Genomic DNA, 23,238 nt, shown 5'->3' with positions numbered 1-23,238 from the left:
ATTTTTTTGCTAAGCAGTGCGATGTAGTGATAGCTGCGGCAAAATAGATAAAATTACCAAATATGCAGCAACCAGTCGCAATTTTATGGTTTACGGTCGCTGCACGACTTGGGAACCACATGGAGCCCACCATTCAAAAATAGATAAAACACCACATTATGTGAAATATAAGATTGTAGAGTTGTAGCATATCACAGTCTGTCTTAGATAGCAATTGATGGCCTTAATCTAATGAAGATGATAAATGACTTATTAGTATTAGCCGGCAGTTGTTGCTGTTTAGCAGCCAGCACTGAGTGTGTTGCGCGCCTGTTGCAGGTGTGACCCAGTGACCCCGAAGAAGGGCTGCCGCATCGAGGAGGGCAACAGCAAAGCCAAGTACCCGCGCTGCTGCGCCTCCCTCAGCTGCCCCGCCAACTGAACGTCGCGCGCACCTCGCACCCTGCATCACAGACGCCGCCGCTAACGTGTCCCACACACTCTGCTTCTTATCCACACTGTTTTGCTACAAAATATGTATTTTGCAGATATTATGTATGAAGTGGACAATAAAGTATTAAATTAACACTCACTGCTGTCTTCCTTTGTTTATCTCTATGAATTAGACAGAATACTATGAACACTCAGCTAACGTTACGCATGTTCGGCATCTGAAGCAGCCATAATCTTCAGTGATCAATACACATAAAAACATGAACTCTGATCAGATTATATGGCATCTCATGAAAAATAACATTTCCATTTCACTGAGGAATGCTGGAAGAAGGTGAGGGGATCTTATTTCTTTTTCCAATATTCACATCTTTCGATTATGTATAGGACAGAGAAGACACGTTATGACTTTCTGATGCTCAGAATACAATCAAGAACATTTCCTGCTATATGACAGGGGTTATTATCGGCTTGACGATTACTGATCGAGAATGACAAACGTACCTGCAACATCTAATGCTCACTCAAAATAGTTCTATAAATCTTAACAATTATTTTGTCACTAAGTGTACCCTACCACCAACGAAAAATCTCGATATTATCAGATAAAATATTGAAAGACTTCCTTCAAGCTTCACTGTTCGAAGAAGATAATGTGGTTTACGTGTTTCTCCCGATGTTCATCATACGTAAACATGAATAAAATATTCTCGATTTTTAAGCCGTACCATGTTAATCAAATTTCTTAATCCAATGGCTGTCTCTGCCATCATCTTCCAGGAGTGAAACTACTGACTGCCAGGGTTGGCAAAGAGTTCTGTTCAACAGAGGGAATCCAACATCACCCGACAGAAATTTGTCAGTTGTTAAGGGGTGTTTCCTCGTTATTATGCATAAGAATATTGGTAGCAGTCGGTGTTTCCGAGTGTTATTAATAACAAAGATCTCGTAATTCTTGTTACAGAAATGGGAATTGAACTTATGCCTGTCAGATCTTCACCTCTGGTCAACTCCGCAGTTGTCTGCTCAAATGGTTCAAAATGGTTCAAATGGCTCTGAGCACTATGGGACTCAACTGCTCGGGTCATAAGTCCCCTAGAACCTAGAACTACTTAAACCTAACTAACCTAAGGACATCACACACATCCATGCCCGAGGCAGGATTCGAACCTGCGACCGTAGCGGTCGTGCGGTTCCAGACTGTAGCGCCTTACCCGCTCGGCCACTCCGGCCGGCAGTTGTCTGCTCCAGGTCTTTAAAATGCTCCTAATGTGCAGCACACTTAAAAATGATGTCAGCTGGAGACACATGTTCTTCAAGCCACTACTGTAACTGAAACTTGGCAACATTGCAGAATGTTTGGCAATTCTGTTGTAGTTTACTTTGTGGAATGGCACAGAAGCATCCTGCTAAATTTTCTTTTCATTTTCCTAAAATATTCTGAGTGATTTTCTCTTAAGCTGTACTATCGGATTAATAAATTTATAATTGTGAGTCCAGAAGGCCATTTCACTAATCTCACACGTAAAAAGTGAATTATCTGTGTTATGAATAACTATGAGTAATGCAAGCAGCCCTGGCATTCTAGCTCTGGTAATGAGCTCCCTTTGTCAAATGGAAACTGGTTTAGCTGTCGGTTCCAGTCTCATTTACGGTCTAGAAGTACTGGCAACTTTTTACCCAGTCTCTATCTGAGCTACAAGTTGTCAGATCGAAAAGCAGCAAGAAAACTAAGAAATCTTCTCCATTGCTTTTATCATAACCTTGTAACACTCCCTTATATTCTATTATTATAGCCCGTTCGTTCGGGATCTGAATAGCAACCCAAATAAATAATTAATTAATATGACCGTGTACCTAATGGGGCTGGCAATCGGAATGGACTGCTACGGAGATGTTACATTCCATTCTGTCCTTCTCAAATGCTGTAATAATGAAATGTCTGGTGGCAAGAGAACAACAACACAGCTTCACTAATCAAGACCTATATTCTTATCAAAAACACCAAAAGAAAGAGACAGCCACTGCCTTCGTCATACACTGTTAATAACGGCTAATCTCAGCACAGGTTTCTTCGTTATTCATAATCGTCACACGCAAAATACAATCACTGTAATCCAACACTGTAATCCAAATAATGCCGGCGCAGTAGACGCGGAATCTCAATAACGGCACACAAATATCGCTGATCACACTTGTAATTAAACTTCTTCACTTTCCCGTATAATACTAACACAAAGGGGTTAAACCGCGGCGATGGCCACTCCCTTTGTCGAAAAACTTTGCATTATATCAACTGCTGGCTTCTGCACAGCTCTGCCCGCCTCGCGGGAACCTACAACACACACAGACTGACTCAACTCTACTCTCGCTCTCGCGACCCGACACACTAATCGATAGTTGCCCTGTCGACCTGTGTGAGTGCAAACTTAGTAGTAAGGGCCTGCGGACCCCTTACAACCTCCATTCATTATCCTATAGATCTGAAACTGAAAAAAAATTATGAAATTGCAAAATCGCAGCGTTGTTGATAATAGCACTTACTTGTTAATGCTAGCACTTTTCTCCTGCTGCCGATACAGTTTAGTTTTATGTAAATACAGAATTTGTCAGTTAGGATTCTTTGTGTGTCTACTTCTCCGCCAGTGTCGTAATAGTGAAATGCTATGCATGATACAGAACTTCAGTTAGAGACAGACTGCAATGAATTCAAAATTGTGTAATATTTTAATGTAATGAACTTGTTTCTCATATTACGAGTACTTTTTAATAAGTTTATCATGAAAAATTGTGTTTAATCTATTTTAGAACGATTCATGTTTTACAGCGATTTTTGTTCGTTTATTGAACATCTGTTAAAAACAAGAAGCAAATTAATCACTACCAAAATAATATTATCTAATAACTATCTGACATTGACTAGGTAGTTTCTTGATTTCACACTCATAGAAATCTACTGGTCTGGAGTTAAAGAGGTTGTCAACCCAAGCATTGTATGCATTTTCTTCCAGAAGCAATTTCTTGGTGGTTGTTCGATAAGGAACGAAAAAGGTGAATATTTTATAGCTTAAGAGTAAGAGAATTGTTGTTAGGGATGAGCTCCAAACCATGCTGTTAGTTAGGTTCTTTTGCGAAACAAAACAATATGCTGGTAGGCGTTATCATGCAGTAGCAAGATGCAGCCTTCTAGGTCGTTTTTCTTGTACTACGGCCTCAAAGCGTCTCAGTTGTTGACAACACATGACAGATGGGATGGACAGAGGGCTGGGGAATAGTTCGAAGTACACAACACCTTCTTTGTATCACAGATGCAAAATAATATCTACTGTGAACACACGCTTTTCTTTTTGCTTCATGTTTGGGCTCAGCCATTAATTTATTTTTATGGAGTTGACATAAAGGCACCATTATTCGTCACCAGTAACGCTACTGCATATGAATTATTGATGAGCGAATTGATGACATTGAAATTAAAATGCGGATGTGGCCACCTCTTTGATTTTTTGTTAGTTTAAATTATAACATGCAGTACCAACATACTTAACTCTTGAAACTTGCCCATTGCATGCAAATATCGCACGAAGATTAAATGGTCGCAGTGCATCATATTTGCCTGTTATCGAGTACCTCCTTGATTTCCTCGATGGCGGTTTCTTCATTCATGGTATAAATGTTTCAGCTACATCTGCTACTTCCACCTCTCTAGTAAATACAAACTGAACAAAATGTCACAAATGTCGGAGTTTTTTTTATTTGACGCTTTTTTTTGTAACGTTTAAACAACAGTCCTTATAAATTCAGAAATACATCGTTCAATATGTAACCATGAGAATAACACTAGAGCTTTGAAGGAAAAGTAGAGTTTAACTGTAGTTTACGTCATAACTGGAACTTGCACCCAAAGCATGGCTGTGAATTTTGTAGTTCATCCTAAATTCACTTATTATAAACCACACACATCATTCGGAAGTAAGTATAATCAATCGTGAGTTAAAAATACCGAGGTCTCTGAAAAGATTTTCGGTTGTAAATTTGACACAATATTTTTGTTTCACGCCTCTCTTTTGACTTAGCTGCAAGAAGATTATACCATACAACAGTATAGGGTAAAAATATGTAAAACAGGTTCTCTACAAGCAATTCACTCTTCAGAGCAACACAAGGAGTGAGATATCTAAACGGGAAAGAGGCACTACAAATTGTATTAACTAACTTAACCATGTGCTGATGCCTCTTAAGCTTATTGTGCTTCTGGATGCATAAGAATTTTACTCACGCAGTTTCATTTAGGATGTGTCCACTGATCTCTATTTCTGGTACCTGTAAGTCATTTTTTTCGCTTAGAATATTAAAAATATTAGTTTTTAATCAATAACTGGGATCACCTGCAAATATCACTATTTCAGAAGACCGCTTCAGTCTCTTTGGTAAGTTACTGATATAGGTGAAGAACAACAGATGTTCAAGTATTAAACTTTGCAGAACAACTGTATTGATCTTTTGTTACTGTGGCATCGTTTGTTAAAGTGGCTTTCTGTTTTATGCCGTTGAGACAGGACTTCATCCGGGCAAGATGGGTGAATTTAGTTAAGTGTTTTAGTCGCCCAAGTAGAATTTTTGCATGGTCACAGAAAGTGTTATTAGGTTATTTTTTCTCGAATACTTCTTCCAGAACTGACTTTGAAAAATCGTATATTGCTTTCTGTACAAAGAATCGTTTACAGATGCCAAAATGAGAAGTTGTGAAAAATGTTATTACAAGAAAGATAGTTAAGTATTCTATTATAGGCTATCTTCTCAAAACTCTTTGAGAATGTAGGATGCAGAACGATGGGTAAATAATTACTTCTTTATCTTTGCTTTCACACGTGAATATTACTACTGCTTATATCGATCTTTCGTATATATGATAGTGAAAATACGGCTCTGTCTTGTTTAACACTCAAACATGTTTCGGTGAAGTTTCACCGTTGTCATCGTGTTAATTTATTTTCTGTCAGATACATGTAAATAAACTGTGCATAATAATGTTTGCAACTGTGATATTAGGGTATTTACACTTATAACATCAGTGACAGAATACATACCTTAATATACTTAATATAACAAATTAGTGTCTGTCTGACTGTCTGACATTAGCTCGTGACATTGTGCTCGAGTTGGTCATCTGCAATTAATCAGGATATTTTAAAGTTATTATATATACACTCCTGGAAATGGAAAAAAGAACACATTGACACCGGTGTGTCAGACCCACCATACTTGCTCCGGACACTGCGAGAGGGCTGTACAAGCAATGATCACACGCACGGCACAGCGGACACACCAGGAACCGCGGTGTTGGCCGTCGAATGGCGCTAGCTGCGCAGCATTTGTGCACCGCCGCCGTCAGTGTCAGCCAGTTTGCCGTGGCATACGGAGCTCCATCGCAGTCTTTAACACTGGTAGCATGCCGCGACAGCGTGGACGTGAACCGTATGTGCAGTTGACGGACTTTGAGCGAGGGCGTATAGTGGGCATGCGGGAGGCCGGGTGGACGTACCGCCGAATTGCTCAACACGTGGGGCGTGAGGTCTCCACAGTACATCGATGTTGTCGCCAGTGGTCGGCGGAAGGTGCACGTGCCCGTCGACCTGGGACCGGACCGCAGCGACGCACGGATGCACGCCAAGACCGTAGGATCCTACGCAGTGCCGTAGGGGACCGCACCGCCACTTCCCAGCAAATTAGGGACACTGTTGCTCCTGGGGTATCGGTGAGGACCACTCGCAACCGTCTCCATGAAGCTGGGCTACGGTCCCGCACACCGTTAGGCCGTCTTCCGCTCACGCCCCAACATCGTGCAGCCCGCCTCCAGTGGTGTCGCGACAGGCGTGAATGGAGGGACGAATGGAGACGTGTCGTCTTCAGCGATGAGAGTCGCTTCTGCCTTGGTGCCAATGATGGTCGTATGCGTGTTTGGCGCCGTGCAGGTGAGCGCCACAATCAGGACTGCATACGACCGAGGCACACAGGGCCAACACCCGGCATCATGGTGTGGGGAGCGATCTCCTACACTGGCCGTACACCACTGGTGATCGTCGAGGGGACACTGAATAGTGCACGGTACATCCAAACCGTCATCGAACCCATCGTTCTACCATTCCTAGACCGGCAAGGGAACTTGCTGTTCCAACAGGACAATGCACGTCCGCATGTATCCCGTGCCACCCAACGTGCTCTAGAAGGTGTAAGTCAACTACCCTGGCCAGCAAGATCTCCGGATCTGTCCCCCATTGAGCATGTTTGGGACTGGATGAAGCGTCGTCTCACGCGGTCTGCACGTCCAGCACGAACGCTGGTCCAACTGAGGCGCCAGGTGGAAATGGCATGGCAAGCCGTTCCACAGGACTACATCCAGCATCTCTACGATCGTCTCCATGGGAGAATAGCAGCCTGCATTGCTGCGAAAGGTGGATATACACTGTACTAGTGCCGACATTGTGCATGCTCTGTTGCCTGTGTCTATGTGCCTGTGGTTCTGTCAGTGTGATCATGTGATGTATCTGACCCCAGGAATGTGTCAATAAAGTTTCCCCTTCCTGGGACAATGAATTCACGGTGTTCTTATTTCAATTTCCAGGAGTGTATATATTTATTAAATATTTAGGTCTAAATGAAGTTATCACTTCTTTATTTCTCCATTTGACTAATTTAGATTATGTCATTATCATACATTCTGCTATAAATTCTGATTTGTTGTTATGTTCATGAACTACCATTTGTTAGGTTAAAGAAACATTTTCCGAAAGTACTATTGTGTAGAACTGTTATTTGTGAATGGGCTTTGTAAATTGGCGAGTGCTCTGTATGTATGTGTGTGTGTGTGTGTTACGTGCTTACATATTCTCGTAGTTCTGGTAGACCATAGACGAGTTTCATTGCACAGTTCTGTGTATTCTTTCCCTATTTCTTTTCCTTCTACTGTGATTTTTGTATGAGCCTATGGTAATTTTCTTCTATTATAACTTTTGGTGAGTGGCTGTTGCTGCATTTAAGAATTTTTACGTCGGTGTTTGTGTCTGTTGGCCTGGGGTTCATATACATAAGGAGCTCTGCAAATATAGAAGGACCGCTTTTACTCTCACATGCCGTTCTGTGTTCTGTGTAGATCGTGCTGAAATTTTTACAGTCTGTTCGATATAAATTTAGTTGATAGATTGCAAAATAATATATTGTGTTTGTTTGTGTCTGTGCTGGTTATCATCAGTTTCTTTTGTACATTTTCAGTCCTTTTTTTTTTGAATATGTTGCCTATCCTGAGAGTTGCAGGTGAGAATGTGCCTTTTGCTTATTGCTGTGAATTGTTATCAGGCGCGTTTTGTGTGTTTGTGTTCTCTGTGTTTATGATTCATGTGCATGTTTATATCGGTGATCATCTGTTTGTCGTTTGTCTTTGCACGTGGGCGTCTTTCTGTTTTGTGTTAATTTTGTGTTTCAGTTTGTCTATCATGTTTGTTTCATACACATTTTCAACAGTTACTTGTCAGATTGTCTACAACTCTTTTTTGTAGTAGCCCTTATTGACTGGAGTTTTATCCAACCTCTCCTAACATGTATTACAAACTGGCGTGTTAGTGTGTATGGCTACACCGACGACAGTGGGTTCGTTGTATTTGGAGAATTGGTGTCGTGGTTGCAGCTGTCATATTTAAACTCTATGGTCAGGCCAGTTGTAAATTTTCGAACAGCAATGTCATCAGCGAATCTTATCACTGATATCATTCCACGCTAAATTTTAATCCCACTCCTGAACCTTCCCTTCATTTCCGTCATTGCTTCTTCGAAGTATAAATTCAAGTGGTTCTAAGCACTATGGGACTTAAAATCTGAGGTCGTCAGTCCCTTAGAACTACTTAAACCTACCTAACCTAAGGACATCAAACACATCCATGCCCGAGGGAGGATTCGAACCTGCGACCGTAGCAGCCGCGTGGTTCCAGACTGAAGCGCCTAGAACCGCTCGACCACAGGCTCTTCGAAGTATAGATTGCGTCCAATATGTACTTAGTGAAAAAGACTGCATCCTTATCTTACAACCCTTCTAATAAGGGCAATTGGTTCTTGGTCTTCCGGTCTTATTTTTCCAACTTGGTTCTTGTGCATATTGTATATCACACTTCTACCCCTATAATTTCCATCTATTTTATTGAAAATTTCGTACATTGACACCATTTTACATAGCCGAACATTGTTCTTTTTTAACGAGACAAAACGCCAACCAATAGATCCAAAATCGTGTCGAACTAATTTGGGGAACACTGCACGGATGGAAGGGTGTTTGTCTGTCGATTCCCCTCTCATCCGTCCTCCTTCCCACTTTATTAGTCATCAGACGCTTTGTGCATATCTGTGACGCAATGGAGCGAGACGAATGGGCGTTGGTTGCAGCTACATGGATTGTGGTCGGTGGTGGATTGGCATCACGTCGGAATTGGAACCCATGAAACAGCGCAACACCGTCATCAGGACGAAAGGAAGTATTGGATGTTACCAGGTAGGTGTGTAATTAAACTGTTCACCATCGTACATTTGCTGTCATCCAGGTCTGAAAAGTACAAGGAAGTAATGTGAACTCACAACAAAAAGTTGTGAAACTGGATAATTACCCCTCAGTATTCTATAAAATATTTAAATACACCCTGGTCATCAAACTAAATTCATTCCAGAAGAAAAGAAAAATTTTGTCAGGGAATAAGGACATTAGTTGGGCACTGGTATAAATCAGTGGTGAAAGTTGAAAATTTGTGCCGGACCGGGACTCGAACCTGGATTTTTTCATTTTTCGCGAACAATCGCCTTGACCGCCTTGGCCATCCGGACACAACCCTTGACCGACCTAAAAGTGCATCTTATCCACGCACTATTGACGTACTTCCCCTGCCCGTTACCCGCACCATCCGCAGGGATCGCTGATTCCCGTAGGAGTTCGGGTTTCTTTGAGCACCTGAAAGGGTCACTGGTCCGACTCGGCCTTGTTATATATACACTACAAGCCATTAAAATTACTACACCACGAAGATGACGTGCTACAGACGCGAAATTTAACCGACAGGAAGAAGATGCTGTGATATGAAAATTATTAGCTTTTCAGAGCATTCACACAAGGTTGGCGCCGGTGGCGACACCTACAACGTGCTAACATGAGGAAAGTTTCCAACCGATTTCTCATACACAAGCAGCAGTTGACCGGCGTTGCCTGGTGAATCGTTGTTGTGATGCCTCGTGTAAGGAGGAGAAATGCGTACCATCTCGTTTCCGACTTTGATAAAGGTCGGATTGTAGCCTATCGCGATTGCGGTTTATCGTATCGCGACATTGCTGCTCGCGTTGGTCGAGCAGCCATTGACTTTTAGCAGAATATGGAATCGGTGGATTCAGGAGGGTAATACGGAACGCCGTGCTGGATCCCGACGGCCTCGTATCACTAGCAGGCGAGATGACAGGCATCTTATCCGCATGGCTGTAACGGGTCGTGCAGCCACGTCTCGATCCCTAACAGATGGGGTCGTTAGCAAGACGACAACCATCTGCACGGACTGTTCAAATGGTTCAAATGGCTCTGAGTACTATGGGACTTAACTTCTGAGGTCATCAGTCCCCTACAACTTAGAACTACTTAAACCTAACTAACCTAAGGACATCACACACACCGATGCCCGAGGCAGCATTCGAACCTGCGACCGTAGCAGTCGCGCGGTTCCAGACTGTAGCACCTAGAACCGCTCGGCCACCACGGCCGGCACGAACTGTTCGATGACATTTGCAGCACCATGGGCTGTCAGCTCGGAGACCATGGCTGCGGTTACCCTTGACGCTGCATCACAGACAGGAGCGCCTGCGATCGTGTACTGAACGACGAACCTGGCTGCACGAATGGGAAAACATTTTATCGGATGAATCCAGGTTCTGTTTACAGCATCATGCGGTCGTATCCGTGTTTGGCGGCATCGCGGTGAATGCGCATTGGAAGCGTGTATTCGTCATCGTCATACTGGCGTATCACCCGGCGTGATGGTATCAGATGCCATCGGTTACACGTCTCGGTCACCTCTTGTTCGCATTGACGGCACTTTGAACGGTGGACGTTACATTTCAGATGTGTTACGACCCGTGGCTCTATCCTTCATTCGATCCCTGCGAAACCCTACATTTCAGCAAGATAATGCACGACCGCATGTTGCAGGTCCTGTACGGGCCTTTCTGGATACAGAAAATGTTCAACTGCTGCCCTGGCCAGCACATTCTCCAGATCTCTCACCAACTGAAAACGTCTGGTCAATGGTGGCCGAGCAACTTGCTCGTAACAATACGCCAGGCACTATTCTTGATGAACTGTGGTATCGTGTTGAAGCTACATGGGAAGTTGTACCTGTACACGCCATCCAAGCTCTGACTCAATGCCCAGGCGTATCAAGGCCGTTATTGCGGCCAGAGGTGGTTGTTCTGGGTACTGATTTCTCAGGATCTATGCTCCCAAATTGTGTGAAAATGTAATCACTTGTCAGTTCTAGTATAATATATCTGCCCAGTGAATAACCGTTTATCATCTGCATTTCTTCTTGGTGTAGCAATTTTAATGGCCAATAGTGTATCTTGACGGAAAAAATGGAAACATCAAAAAGTAATTAATGTAGAGTAAGAAAAATTCGGGAATGCAGTTGTCTAGGTAACATACATTGATCAGCTAAAGCATTATGACCACTGCCCACCATGATGTGGGTGGCGCTGAGTGCACGTGAAGCGGTAAGAGAAGTCTGTGGACGGGGAGGAGACGAATGGGGAATCATTCTAGCGATGATAAGTGGCGCGAAAGCTGAAATCCGCCGACTTAAGCGACTTTGACAAAAGCCAGATTGTTGAGGCCTAGTGTCTGGGAGCGAGTATCTCGGAAACGGCGAAGCTGGTCGGTTGTTCGCGTGCTGCTGTCGTGAGCAACTATGGAAAGTGGTTGAAGGATGCTGAAACCAAGAGGAGGCGACAAGAAGTTGGACGTCCATACCTCACCGCGGAACATAGGCATTGGTTACCTGCCCGATCTCTAAAGCAGGATAGCCGGCGATCTATGGTAGATCTCTGGACAGAGTACAGTGCTGGCGCGGGCACCAGTGTTTTGGAGCACACCGTACACCTCATAGTGTTGAACATGGTGTTCCACAGCAGAGGACCCCTGCAGGTTTCCATGCTGACCCAATAACATCGTTAATTATAGTGTGGGCACGAGATAATCAAGACTGGACTGCGGATCAATGGAGTCGTCTCACCTAGTCGGATGGATCCAGTTTATTGTTAAACTAAGTCGATGGCCGTGTCCAGATACGCCGTCATCCAAGCGAACGGCTGCTTGAAACATGCAGCTCGCCACGGACCCAATCGGGTAGGAGCCACGTTATTTTATGGGGAACATTCACTTGGGCTTCCATCGGACCTGTGGTAGAAATCTAAGGCACCATGACAACTGTGGACACTATTAGGGACTACCTGTAACCCCTTTTATTTAGTGCCTTCCTCAACGGCGACAGCATCTTCCAGCAGAACAACTGCTCGTGCCACAAGGCCAGAATCTTGTTGGAATGGTTAAGGAGCATCACAGTGAGCTCACGGTGATGTCTTGGCTATCAGATTCGGCTTATCTGAAATCGATGAAACACAACTACAACTACTGGCCATTAAAATTGCTACATCAAGAAGAAATGCAGATGATAAACGGGTTTTCATTGGACAAATATATTATACTAGAACTGACATGTGATTACATTTTCACACAATTTGGGTGCATAGATCCTGAGAAATCAGTACCCAGAACAACCACCTCTGGCCGTAATAACGGCCTTGATACGCCTGGGCATTGAGTCAAACAGAGCTTGGATGGCGTGTACAGGCACAGCTGCCCATGCAGCTTCAACGCGATACCACAGTTCATCAAGAGTAGTGACTGGCGTATTGTGACGAGCCAGTTGCTCGGCCACCATTGACCAGACGTTTTCAGTTGGTGAGAGATCTCGAGAATGTGCTGGCTGGAGCAGCAGTCGAACATTTTCTGTATCCAGAAAGGTCCGTACAGGACCTGCAGAATGTATGTGGTCGTGCATTATCCTGCTGAAATGTAGAATTTCGTAGGGATCGGATGAAGGGTAGAGCCACGGGTCGTAACACATCTGAAATGTAACGTCTACTGTTCAAAGTGCCGTCAAAGTGAACAAGCGACATGTAACCAATGGCACCCCATACCATCACGGCGGGTGATACGCCAGTATGGCGATGTGGCCAAACACGGATGCGACCATCATGATGCTGTAAACAGAACCTGGATTCATCCGAAAAAATGACGTTATGCCATTCGTGCATCCAGGTTCGTCGTTGAGTACACCATCGCAGGCGCTCCTGTCTGTGATGCAGCGTCAAGGGTAACCGTAGCCGTGGTCTCCGGGCTGATGGTCCGTTCAAAATGGTTCAAATGGCTCTGAGCACTATGGGACTCAACTGCTGAGGTCATTAGTCCCCTAGAACTTAGAACTAGTTAAACCTAACTAACCTAAGGACATCACAAACATCCATGCCCGAGGCAGGATTCGAACCTGCGACCGTAGCGGTCTTACGGTTCCAGGCTGCAGCGCCTTTAACCGCACGGCCACTTTGGCCGGCTTGATGGTCCGTGCTGCTGCAAACGTCGTCGAACTGTTCGTGCAGATGGTTGTTGTCTTGCAAACGTCCCCGTCTGTTGACTCAGGGATCGAGACGTGGCTCCACGATTCGTTACAGCCATGCGGATAAGATGCCTGTCATCTCGACTGCTAGTGATACGAGACTGTTGCGATCCAGCACGGCGTTCCGTATTACCCTCCAGAAGCCACCGATTCCATATTCTGCTAATAGTCATTGGATCTCGATCAACGCGAGCAGCAGTGTCGCGATACGTTAAACCGCAATCGCGATAGGCTTCAATCTGACCTTTATCAAAGTCGGAACGTGATGGTACGCATTTTTCCTCCTTACACAAGGCATCACAACAACGTTTCACCAGGCAACGCCGGTCAACTGCTGTTTGTGTATGAGAAATCGGTTGGAAACTTTCCTCATGTCAGCACGTTGTAGGTGTCGCCACCGGCGCCAACCTCGTGTAAATGCTCTGAAAAGCTAATCATTTGCATATCACACCATCTTCTTCCTGTCGGTTAAATTTCGCGTCTGTAACACGTCATCTTCGTGGTGTAGCAATTTTAATGGCCATTAGTGTCGGACGCTACGAAGCGCCAGCTCGGCGTCCAAGAGCCAACCGTAAATTTCCGGAAGTGTACGACTTGGACTCAGGCATCTGGTGCCGCAAACCTCTGGAAGCCTATAATGTAAGCAGAATCACTGCTAAATTGCGTCCCAGAAGTGGTTCAACACGATTTTAAGTAGGTGATCGTAATGTTTTGGCTCATTAGCGTATTTAAGTGATTAACATTGCAAGATCACAGATTAATGTAAGGTGAGATAAGGCATTTCAAAGTGAAATGCTGGTACATTAGTAACCAGTGTTGAGGCGTCAATAGTTACGATGCCACAACGTAGGTGCACGCTCTCGTAAGTTGGCACTACTGAGTAACCGGAAGTCACCCGATGGGATTTTTTGTGATCTATCAAAGGCTTTTGATTGTGTAAATGATGGAATACTTCTAGATAAGCTTAAGTACTGTGGCATGAATGGGACAGTGCTCAAATGGTTTAAATCATACCTAACTGGAAGAGCGCAGAAAGTTGAAATAAACAGTTCACAATATATGCAAAAAAAACCTGGTGATTTCTCAAACTGGGGAACAATCAAGAATGGGGTGCCGCAAGGTTCGGTCTAGGGTCCTCTGCTGTTCTTAATATATATTAATGACTTGCCCTTCTACACTCCTGGAAATTGAAATAAGAACACCGTGAATTCATTGTCCCAGGAAGGGGAAACTTTATTGACACATTCCTGGGGTCAGATACATCACATGATCACACTGACAGAACCACAGGCACATAGACACAGGCAACAGAGCATGCACAATGTCGGCACTAGTACAGTGTATATCCACCTTTCGCAGCAATGCAGGCTGCTATTCTCCCATGGAGACGATCGTAGAGATGCTGGATGTAGTCCTGTGGAACGGCTTGCCATGCCATTTCCACCTGGCGCCTCAGTTGGACCAGCGTTCGTGCTGGACGTGCAGACCGCGTGAGACGACGCTTCATCCAGTCCCAAACATGCTCAATGGGGGACAGATCCGGAGATCTTGCTGGCCAGGGTAGTTGACTTACACCTTCTAGAGCACGTTGGGTGGCACGGGATACATGCGGATGTGCATTGTCCTGTTGGAACAGTAAGTTCCCTTGCCGGTCTAGGAATGGTAGAACGATGGGTTCGATGACGGTTTGGATGTACCGTGCACTATTCAGTGTCCCCTCGACGATCACCAGTGGTGTACGGCCAGTGTAGGAGATCGCTCCCCACACCATGATGCCGGGTGTTGGCCCTGTGTGCCTCGGTCGTATGCAGTCCTGATTGTGGCGCTCACCTGCACGGCGCCAAACACGCATACGACCATCATTGGCACCAAGGCAGAAGCGACTCTCATCGCTGAAGACGACACGTCTCCATTCGTCCCTCCATTCACGCCTGTCGCGACACCACTGGAGGCGGGCTGCACGATGTTGGGGCGTGAGCGGAAGACGGCCTAACGGTGTGCGGGACCGTAGCCCAGCTTCATGGAGACGGTTGCGAATGGTCCTCGCCGATACCCCAGGAGCAACAGTGTCCCTAATTTGCTGGGAAGTGGCGGTGCGGTCCCCTACGGCACTGCGTAGGATCCTACGGTCTTGGCGTGCATCCGTGCGTCGCTGCGGTCCGGTCCCAGGTCGACGGGCACGTGCACCTTCCGCCGACCACTGGCGACAACATCGATGTACTGTGGAGACCTCACGCCCCACGTGTTGAGCAATTCGGCGGTACGTCCACCCGGCCTCCCGCATGCCCACTATACGCCCTCGCTCAAAGTCCGTCAACTGCACATACGGTTCACGTCCACGCTGTCGCGGCATGCTACCAGTGTTAAAGACTGCGATGGAGCTCCGTATGCCACGGCAAACTGGCTGACACTGACGGCGGCGGTGCACAAATGCTGCGCAGCTAGCGCCATTCGACGGCCAACACCGCGGTTCGTGGTGTGTCCGCTGTGCCGTGCGTGTGATCATTGCTTGTACAGCCCTCTCGCAGTGTCCGGAGCAGGTATGGTGGGTCTGACACACCGGTGTCAATGTGCTCTTTTTTCCATTTCCAGGAGTGTATATTCACGGAGATGCAAAGCTCGTACTTTTTGCCGATGATACAAGTATAGCTATCACACCCGACAGACAAGAATTAACTGGTGAAATTGTAAACGATGTTTTTCAGAAAATCACTAAGTAGTTCTCTGCAAATGGACTCTCATTAAACTTTGAGAAAACACAGTATATATAGTTCCACACAGTAAAAGGTATGACCCCATTAATGAATATAGACTTCGATCAGAAATCGATAGCTATGGTAGAACATTCAAAATTTCTAGGTGTATGCATTGATGAGGGGTTGAACTGGAAAAAACACACTGAGGATCTGCAGAAACGTTTGAGTTCAGCTACTTATGCTATTAGGGTCATTTTAAATTTTGGCGATATACATCTGAGTAAATTAGCTTACCACGCCTATTTTCATTCTCTGCTTTCGTATGGCATCATATTCTGGGGTATCTCATCATTGAGTAAAAGAGTGTTCATTGCACAAAAGCGTGTAATCAGAATAATTGCTGGAGATCATCCAAGATCACCCTGCAGACACTTATTTAAAGAGCTAGAAATCTTCTCTGTAGCCTCACAATATATATATTCACTTATGAATTTTGTTATTAACAATCCGAACGAATTCAAAAGTAATAGCAGTGTACATGGCTACAACACTAGTAGAAAGGATGATCTTCACTACTCAAGGTTAAATCTAACTTTGACTCAGAAGGGGGTAAATTATGCTGCCACAAAAGTCTTTGGTCACTTAACTAATAGCATCAAAAGTCCGACAGATAGCCATATAGCATTTAAAAGGAAATTAAAAGAATTTCTTAATGGCAACTCCTTCTACTCATTAGATGAATTTTTGGATATAGTAAGTGGGTAATTTCCCAACCTCCACAAAAAAAAAAAAAAAAAAAAAAAAAAAAAATCTATTGAGTGTCATGTAATATTTTGTCTAATGTAATACCTTGTATAGACACCTTTTATTAACCTGACACGTTCCACATCATTACGAAGTGTCGTATTCATGATCTATGGGACAAGTACTAATCTAATCTAATCTACGCCGTCCACAGCGCCCTCTGGCCGACGCTGTGGAGCTGATCGAGTGCCGTCTTGATTTCTGCCTCATTTCATCAAGAGCAGACGGCCAGGAAATATCGCTTCTACTACCGAGTGGGCTAACTTGCTATTGAGACTTTGTATTAGTTACGTTCAGTTAAAGTTTGGACAGTAACGAGTATTTGTTAGTTTTGAGATTATACTGAACTGTCCTTCCCCCATGAACCATGGACCTTGCCGTTGGTGGGGAGGCTTGCGTGCCTCAGCGATACAGATGGCCGTACCGTAGGTGCAACCACAACGGAGGGGTATCTGTTGAGAGGCCAGACAAACATGTGGTTCCTGAGGAGGGGCAGCAGTCTTTTCAGTAGTTGCAGGGGCAACAGTCTGGATGATTGACTGATCTGGCCTTGTAACATTAACCAAAACGGTCTTGCTGTGCTGGTACTGCGAACGGCTGAAAACAAGGGGAAACTACAGCCGTAATTTTTCCCGAGGACATGCAGCTTTACTGGATCTCCGGGCGGGGACTACTCAAGAGGACGTCGTTATCAGGAGAAAGAAAACTGGCATTCTACGGATCGGAGCGTGGAATGTCAGATCCCTTAATCGGGCAGGTAGGTTAGAAAATTTAAAAAGGGAAATGGATAGGTTAAAGTTAGATATAGTGGGAATTAGTGAAGTTCGGTGGCAGGAGGAACAAGACTTTTGGTCAGGTGATTACAGGGTTATAAATACAAAATCAAATTGGGTTAATGCAGGAGTAGATTTAATAATGAATAAAAAATAGGAGTGTGGTTTAGCTACTACAAACAGCATAGTGAACGCATTATTGTGGCCAAGATTGACACAAAGCCCATGCCTACTACAGTAGTACAAGTTTATATGCCAACTAGCTCTGCAGATGATGAAGAAATTGATGAAATGTATGACGAGATAAAAGAAATTATTCAGGTAGTGAAGGGAGACGAAAATTTAATAGTCATGGGTGACTGGAATTCGTCAGTAGGAAAAGGGAGAGAAGGAAACATAGTAGGTGAATATGGATTGGGGGGAAGAAATGAAAGAGGAAGCCGCCTTGTAGAATTTTGCACAGAGCATAACTTAATCATAGCTAACATTTGGTTCAAGAATCATAAAAGAAGGTTGTATACCTGGAAGAATCCTGGAGATACTAATAGGTATCAGATAGATTATATAATGGTAAGACAGAGATTTAGGAACCAGGTTTTAAATTGTAAGACATTTCCAGGGGCAGATGTGGATTCTGACCACAATCTATTGGTTATGAACTGCAGATTGAAACTGAAGAAACTGCAAAAAGGCGGGAATTTAAGGAGATGGGACCTGGATAAACTGAAAGAACCAGTGGCTGTAGAGAGTTTCAGGGAGAGCATAAGGGAACAATTGCCAGGAATGGGGGAAAGAAATACAGTAGAAGAAGAATGGGTAGCTCTCAGGGATGAAGTAGTGAAGGCAGCAGAGGATCAAGTAGGTAAAAAGACGAGGGCTAATAGAAATCCTTGGGTAACAGAAGAAATATTGAATCTAATGATGAAAGGAGAAAATATAAAAATGCAGTAAATGAAGCAGGCAAAAGGGAATACAAACGTCTCAAAAATGAGATCGACAGAAAGTGCAAAATGGCTAAGCAGGGATGGCTAGAGGACAAATGTAAGGATGTAGAGGCTTGTCTCACTAGGGGTAAGATAGATACTGCCTACAGGAAAAATAGAGACCTTTGGAGAGAAGAGAACCACTTGTATGAATATCAAGAGCTCAGATGACAATCAAGTTCTAAGCAAAGAAGGGAAGGCAGAAAGGTGGAAGGAGTATATAGAGGGTTTACACAAGGGCGATGTACTTGAGGACAATATTATGTAAATGGAAGAGGATGTAGATGAAGATGAAACGGGAGATAAGATACTGCGTGAAGAGTTTGACACAGCACTGAAAGACCTGAGTCGAAACAAGGCCCCGGGAGTAGACAACATTCCATTAGAACTACTGATGGCCTTGGGAGAGCCAGTCATGACAAAACTCTACCATATGGTGAGCAAGATGTATGAGAGAGGCGAAATACCCACAGACTTCAAGAAGAATATAATAATTCCAATACCAAAGAAAGCTGGTGTTGACAGATGTGAAAATTACCGAACTATCAGTTTAATAAGTCACAGCTGCAAAATACTAACGCGAATTCTTTACAGACGAATGGAAAAACTGGTAGAAGCGGACCTCGGGGGAGATCGGTTTGGATTCCGTAGAAATGTTGGAACACGTGAGGCAATAATAACCTTACGACATATCTTAGAAGAAAGATTAAGAAAAGGCAAACCTACGTTTATAGCATTTGTAGACTTAGAGAAAGCTTTTGACAACGTTAACTGGAATACTCTCTTTCAAATTCTGAAGGTGGCAGGGGTAAAATACAGGGAGCGAAAGGCTATTTACAATTTGTACAGAAACCAGATGGCAGTTATAAGAGTCGAGGGACATGAAAGGGAAGCAGTGGTTGGGAAAGGAGTGAGACAGGGTTGTAGCGTCTCCCCGATGTTATTCAATCTGTATATTGAGCAAGCAGTAAAGGAAACAAAAGAAAAATTCGGAGTAGGTATTAAAATTCATGGAGAAGAAGTAAAAACTTTGAGGTTCGCCGATGACATTGTAATTCTGTCAGAGACAGCAAAGGACTTGGAAGAGCAGTTGAACGGAATGGACAGTGTCTTGAAAGGAGGATATAAGATGAACATCAACAAAAGCAAAACGAGGATAATGGAATGTAGTCAAATTAAATCGGGTGATGCTGAGGGGATTAGATTAGGAAATGAGACAAAGTAGTAAAGGAGTTTTGCTATTTAGGGAGTAAAATAACTGATGATGGTCGAAGTAGAGAGGATATAAAATGTAGACTGGCAATGGCAAGGAAATCGTTTCTGAAGAAGAGAAATTTGTTAACATCGAGTATAGATTTAAGTGTCAGGAAGTCGTTTCTGAAAGTATTTGTATGGAGTGTAGCCATGTATGGAAGTGAAACATGGGCGATAACCAGTTTCGACAAGAAGAGAATAGAAGCTTTCGAAATGTGGTGCTACAGAAGAATGCTGAAGATAAGGTGGGTAGATCACGTAACTAATGAGGAGGTATTGAATAGGATTGGGGAGAAGAGAAGTTTGTGGCACAACTTGACTAGAAGAAGGGATCGGTTGGTAGGACATGTTTTGAGGCATCAAGGGATCACAAATTTAGCATTGGAGGGCAGCGTGGAGGATAAAAATCGTAGAGGGAGACCAAGAGATGAATACACTAAGCAGATTCAGAAGGATGTAGGTTGCAGTAGGTACTGGGAGATGAAGAAGTTTGCACAGGATAGAGTAGCATGGAGAGCTGCATCAAACCAGTCTCAGGACTGAAGACCACAACAACAGCAACAACTGAACTGTCATCCTAACTTCACAGGATTAGACACTGACTTCGGCTTCACACCTACGTGCTCATCCTAGAAAAAGTTATGTATGCATTTGTTACTTACTTGTGTTTCTGACTATCAAAAGTGTTAACGCTACATGCAGTACCGATGTGCTTCACCTCTTCTGCTCCTACTCGCTTCCTTCACTCTCGGCCTATATTACAGAAGCAGTTCACACGAACAGACCCACGCGCTGCCTATTCAGGCGGGATACAGGAGGTGTAACCGCCAAAATGTTGAATGCAAGCGCGCAAACGTGCATGCATTGCGTTGTACTAATGCCACATGTCATTTGGTGGGATGAAGTTCAGTGTCAGTTGCATTTGGTCGGTCAAAACCGGGACAGTTAATGCTGTTTGCTGTCCGATGATACCCCATGTGTGCTCGATTGGATCGATCAGGGCAAGGCAACATGTCGATACACTGTAGAGCACGTTGGGTTACAACAGCAATATGTGAGCGAGCGTTATCCTGTTCTGAAACACCCCCTGGATGCCCTTCATGAATGGCAGCACAACAGGTCAAATCAGCACAGTGAAGTACAAATTTGCAGACAGGATGCTTGGGATAACCACGAGAGTTCTACTATGGTCATACGAAATCGCATCCAAAAAAATGGTTCAAATGGCTCTGAGCACTATGGGACTTAACATCTGAGGTCATCAGTCCCCTAGAACTGAGAACTACTTAAACCCAACTAACCTAAGGACATCACACACATCCATGCCCGAGGCAGGATTCGAACCTGCGACCGTAGCGGTCGCGCGGTTCCAGACTGTAGCGCCTAGAACCGCTCGGCCACATCGGCCGGCGAAATCGCATCCAGACCCCCCAAGTGTGGGTCCAGATTGTCTAGCACGCAGATAAAGTTCGTTGTGAACCCTCAACTGGCGTCCTAACCAACCGTCACTCTCACCGAGGTAGAACCAGCTTTCATCAGAAAATACAATGATCTTCACTTTGTCGTCCAATGTACTGCAGCTTAACACCGTTGAAGTAGCTAGTGTCATTGGTTTGGTGGAACGCTCGCTATAGGCCTTCTGGCTTGGAGTTGTCCTTGAAGTAACCGATTCGTAACAGTTTCGTTGAGTCACCGTGGTGCCAACTGTTGCTCAGATTGCTTCCGCAGATGCAGTACGACGCGCCAGAGCCATACACCGAACACGATGGTCTTCCCTCTCAGTAGTACCACGTGACCGTCTCGAGCCCGGTCTCTTTGTGACTGTACATTCTCTGCCGCTGCCACACCATCATGTACAGCGGCTACATTCTTGCCAAGTCTTTCTGCAATATCCTCGAAGTTACATCCATCTTTTTGTGGCCCTACTACACGACCATTTTCAGACTCAGCGAGTTGCTGATTATAGCGTCTTTGTCACCTTAAATGCATTCTTGACTAACACCAACTCACCATGTCCAATCCCAAAATTAATAACGCTCACGACCGTTACAGCCCGTATTTAAACTAAAACTTATTTGCATCACCATATGGCGCTTCTAGTGCCTCTCTTATGCGACTGGCGCGAAATTTGAATGGAAATCATCCTTCAGATGTAGAAACACACGTACCAAGATTCGTTTACGTCGCGAACTCCTTCTTGGTGTTGTGATTTTTTTTCCCGTCAGTGTTGTATGATGTCTGTCTTTTCAGGATTTGACAAGTTTTTGTTTTATTCAACTTTATGGCATAATGCCCTGACTGACGCTACAACCTAAGGGAGGCAAGTCAAATGCGCCCCCTACCTGTGGATCGCGTAAACGTCTTTCTGTGAGTGATCGTATGCTAACTATTTGTGTGTCGTACTCTTTGAGGCAGAATTTACGTACCAACCCAGATTTTGCCTAAACGAGCGTGGGTGTCTGCCTAAAAACCGCTCTCAGGTTGGCTGGTAAACCAGTCACGGTCGTTAAACCGCCGAGCGGATTTGAAACAGGTCTCAGTCACCTCCCAGTCTCGCAAGCTACCATGTTATGTGTTAAGCTATACGAGTAGGTTCGAATAACACCTAAAATAAAAGTCGTGTGTAACAAGTCGGAGGAAACAGTTTCCTTTTTCTTACAGAAATTGTCTGGTTACTTCTGGCAGGCAGAAAAAAAATATATCTACAACATTCATTGCCTATTGATAGACATCTCTCTTAATAATACCACAATACCAACAATACATCAGATACCAGGAAGCTCCTCACTGTACAATTCTTCTAGGAGGGATTTAAAAGTCGCTATGTTTCGGCATTTGAGCGAACGTTGTTGACACTTTTTGGAACTACCTGCATAGCATTTGGACGTTGAAAGTATACAGTCCGCGAAGGTTATAAATAGGTTGCTCGTGTAAAACTTGGGCAAGTCTGCGAGCCTGAGGCAAGTGCCGCAAACGGATCGTGAGTTACTTTGTGACCACCCTGGAATATAATTTGCAACTGATATCCTAAAGACGAGATAATTCTTAAAGGCGTTGTGTAGTAATTACTAGTTAATAATGTTATTATTAACTGGCACGCTTGCATTTTTAAAGTTTAGTCTGAATATAAGCAAGACCCAACTTCCTCACCCCTACTGAACGTATTTTTAAGCGTTGCAGATTACACTGAGGCGACAAACAGCCATTGGGTAGCTATATGCACATGCAGGGTATTTGGAAGTTCCCGTTACAAACTTGCATGACTTGCAGAGGGAACTGAGTATATAATGCACGAATCCATGTACGGCAAACTACCGTTCCCGTTGGACGGAGGTTTCATTTCAGATGATTAACTCATCAACTTCTGGTTGAGGAACGGGCGTGACGCAATGCAACTGTTTGATAACAATTGGAAAGAAAACATAACGAAACATCCATTTCTCACTCAAGGATACAGGGTACTTTTTCACCTGAATATTATCTAAAAATCAACACCTATTTCTTTCAGGTACAATTTATAATGTATATGTTTTACAGATTTTTTGTTGAT

At 44.2% G+C, this 23,238-nt stretch overlaps 1 protein-coding gene across 1 annotated transcript in view; it reads left to right on the top strand.

Moving 5' to 3' along the window:
* The window catches only part of LOC126203154 (U-scoloptoxin(16)-Er12a-like), a 100,312-nt gene extending 99,741 nt beyond the window's left edge, over positions 1-571 (top strand). The window contains exon 4 of the mRNA XM_049937396.1: positions 319-571. Within this exon, the coding sequence (XP_049793353.1) occupies positions 319-421 (103 nt within the window). The 3' untranslated portion in view covers positions 422-571. The remainder of the gene's footprint in view (positions 1-318) is intronic.
* The last annotated feature ends 22,667 nt before the right edge of the window (positions 572-23,238 follow it).

The sequence above is a fragment of the Schistocerca nitens genome, chromosome 9 (assembly GCF_023898315.1).
Source record: "Schistocerca nitens isolate TAMUIC-IGC-003100 chromosome 9, iqSchNite1.1, whole genome shotgun sequence".
NCBI lineage: Eukaryota > Metazoa > Arthropoda > Insecta > Orthoptera > Acrididae > Schistocerca > Schistocerca nitens.
Note: the sequence above shows the minus strand (reverse complement) of the source record. Positions and strands in the feature narration are given on the sequence as shown.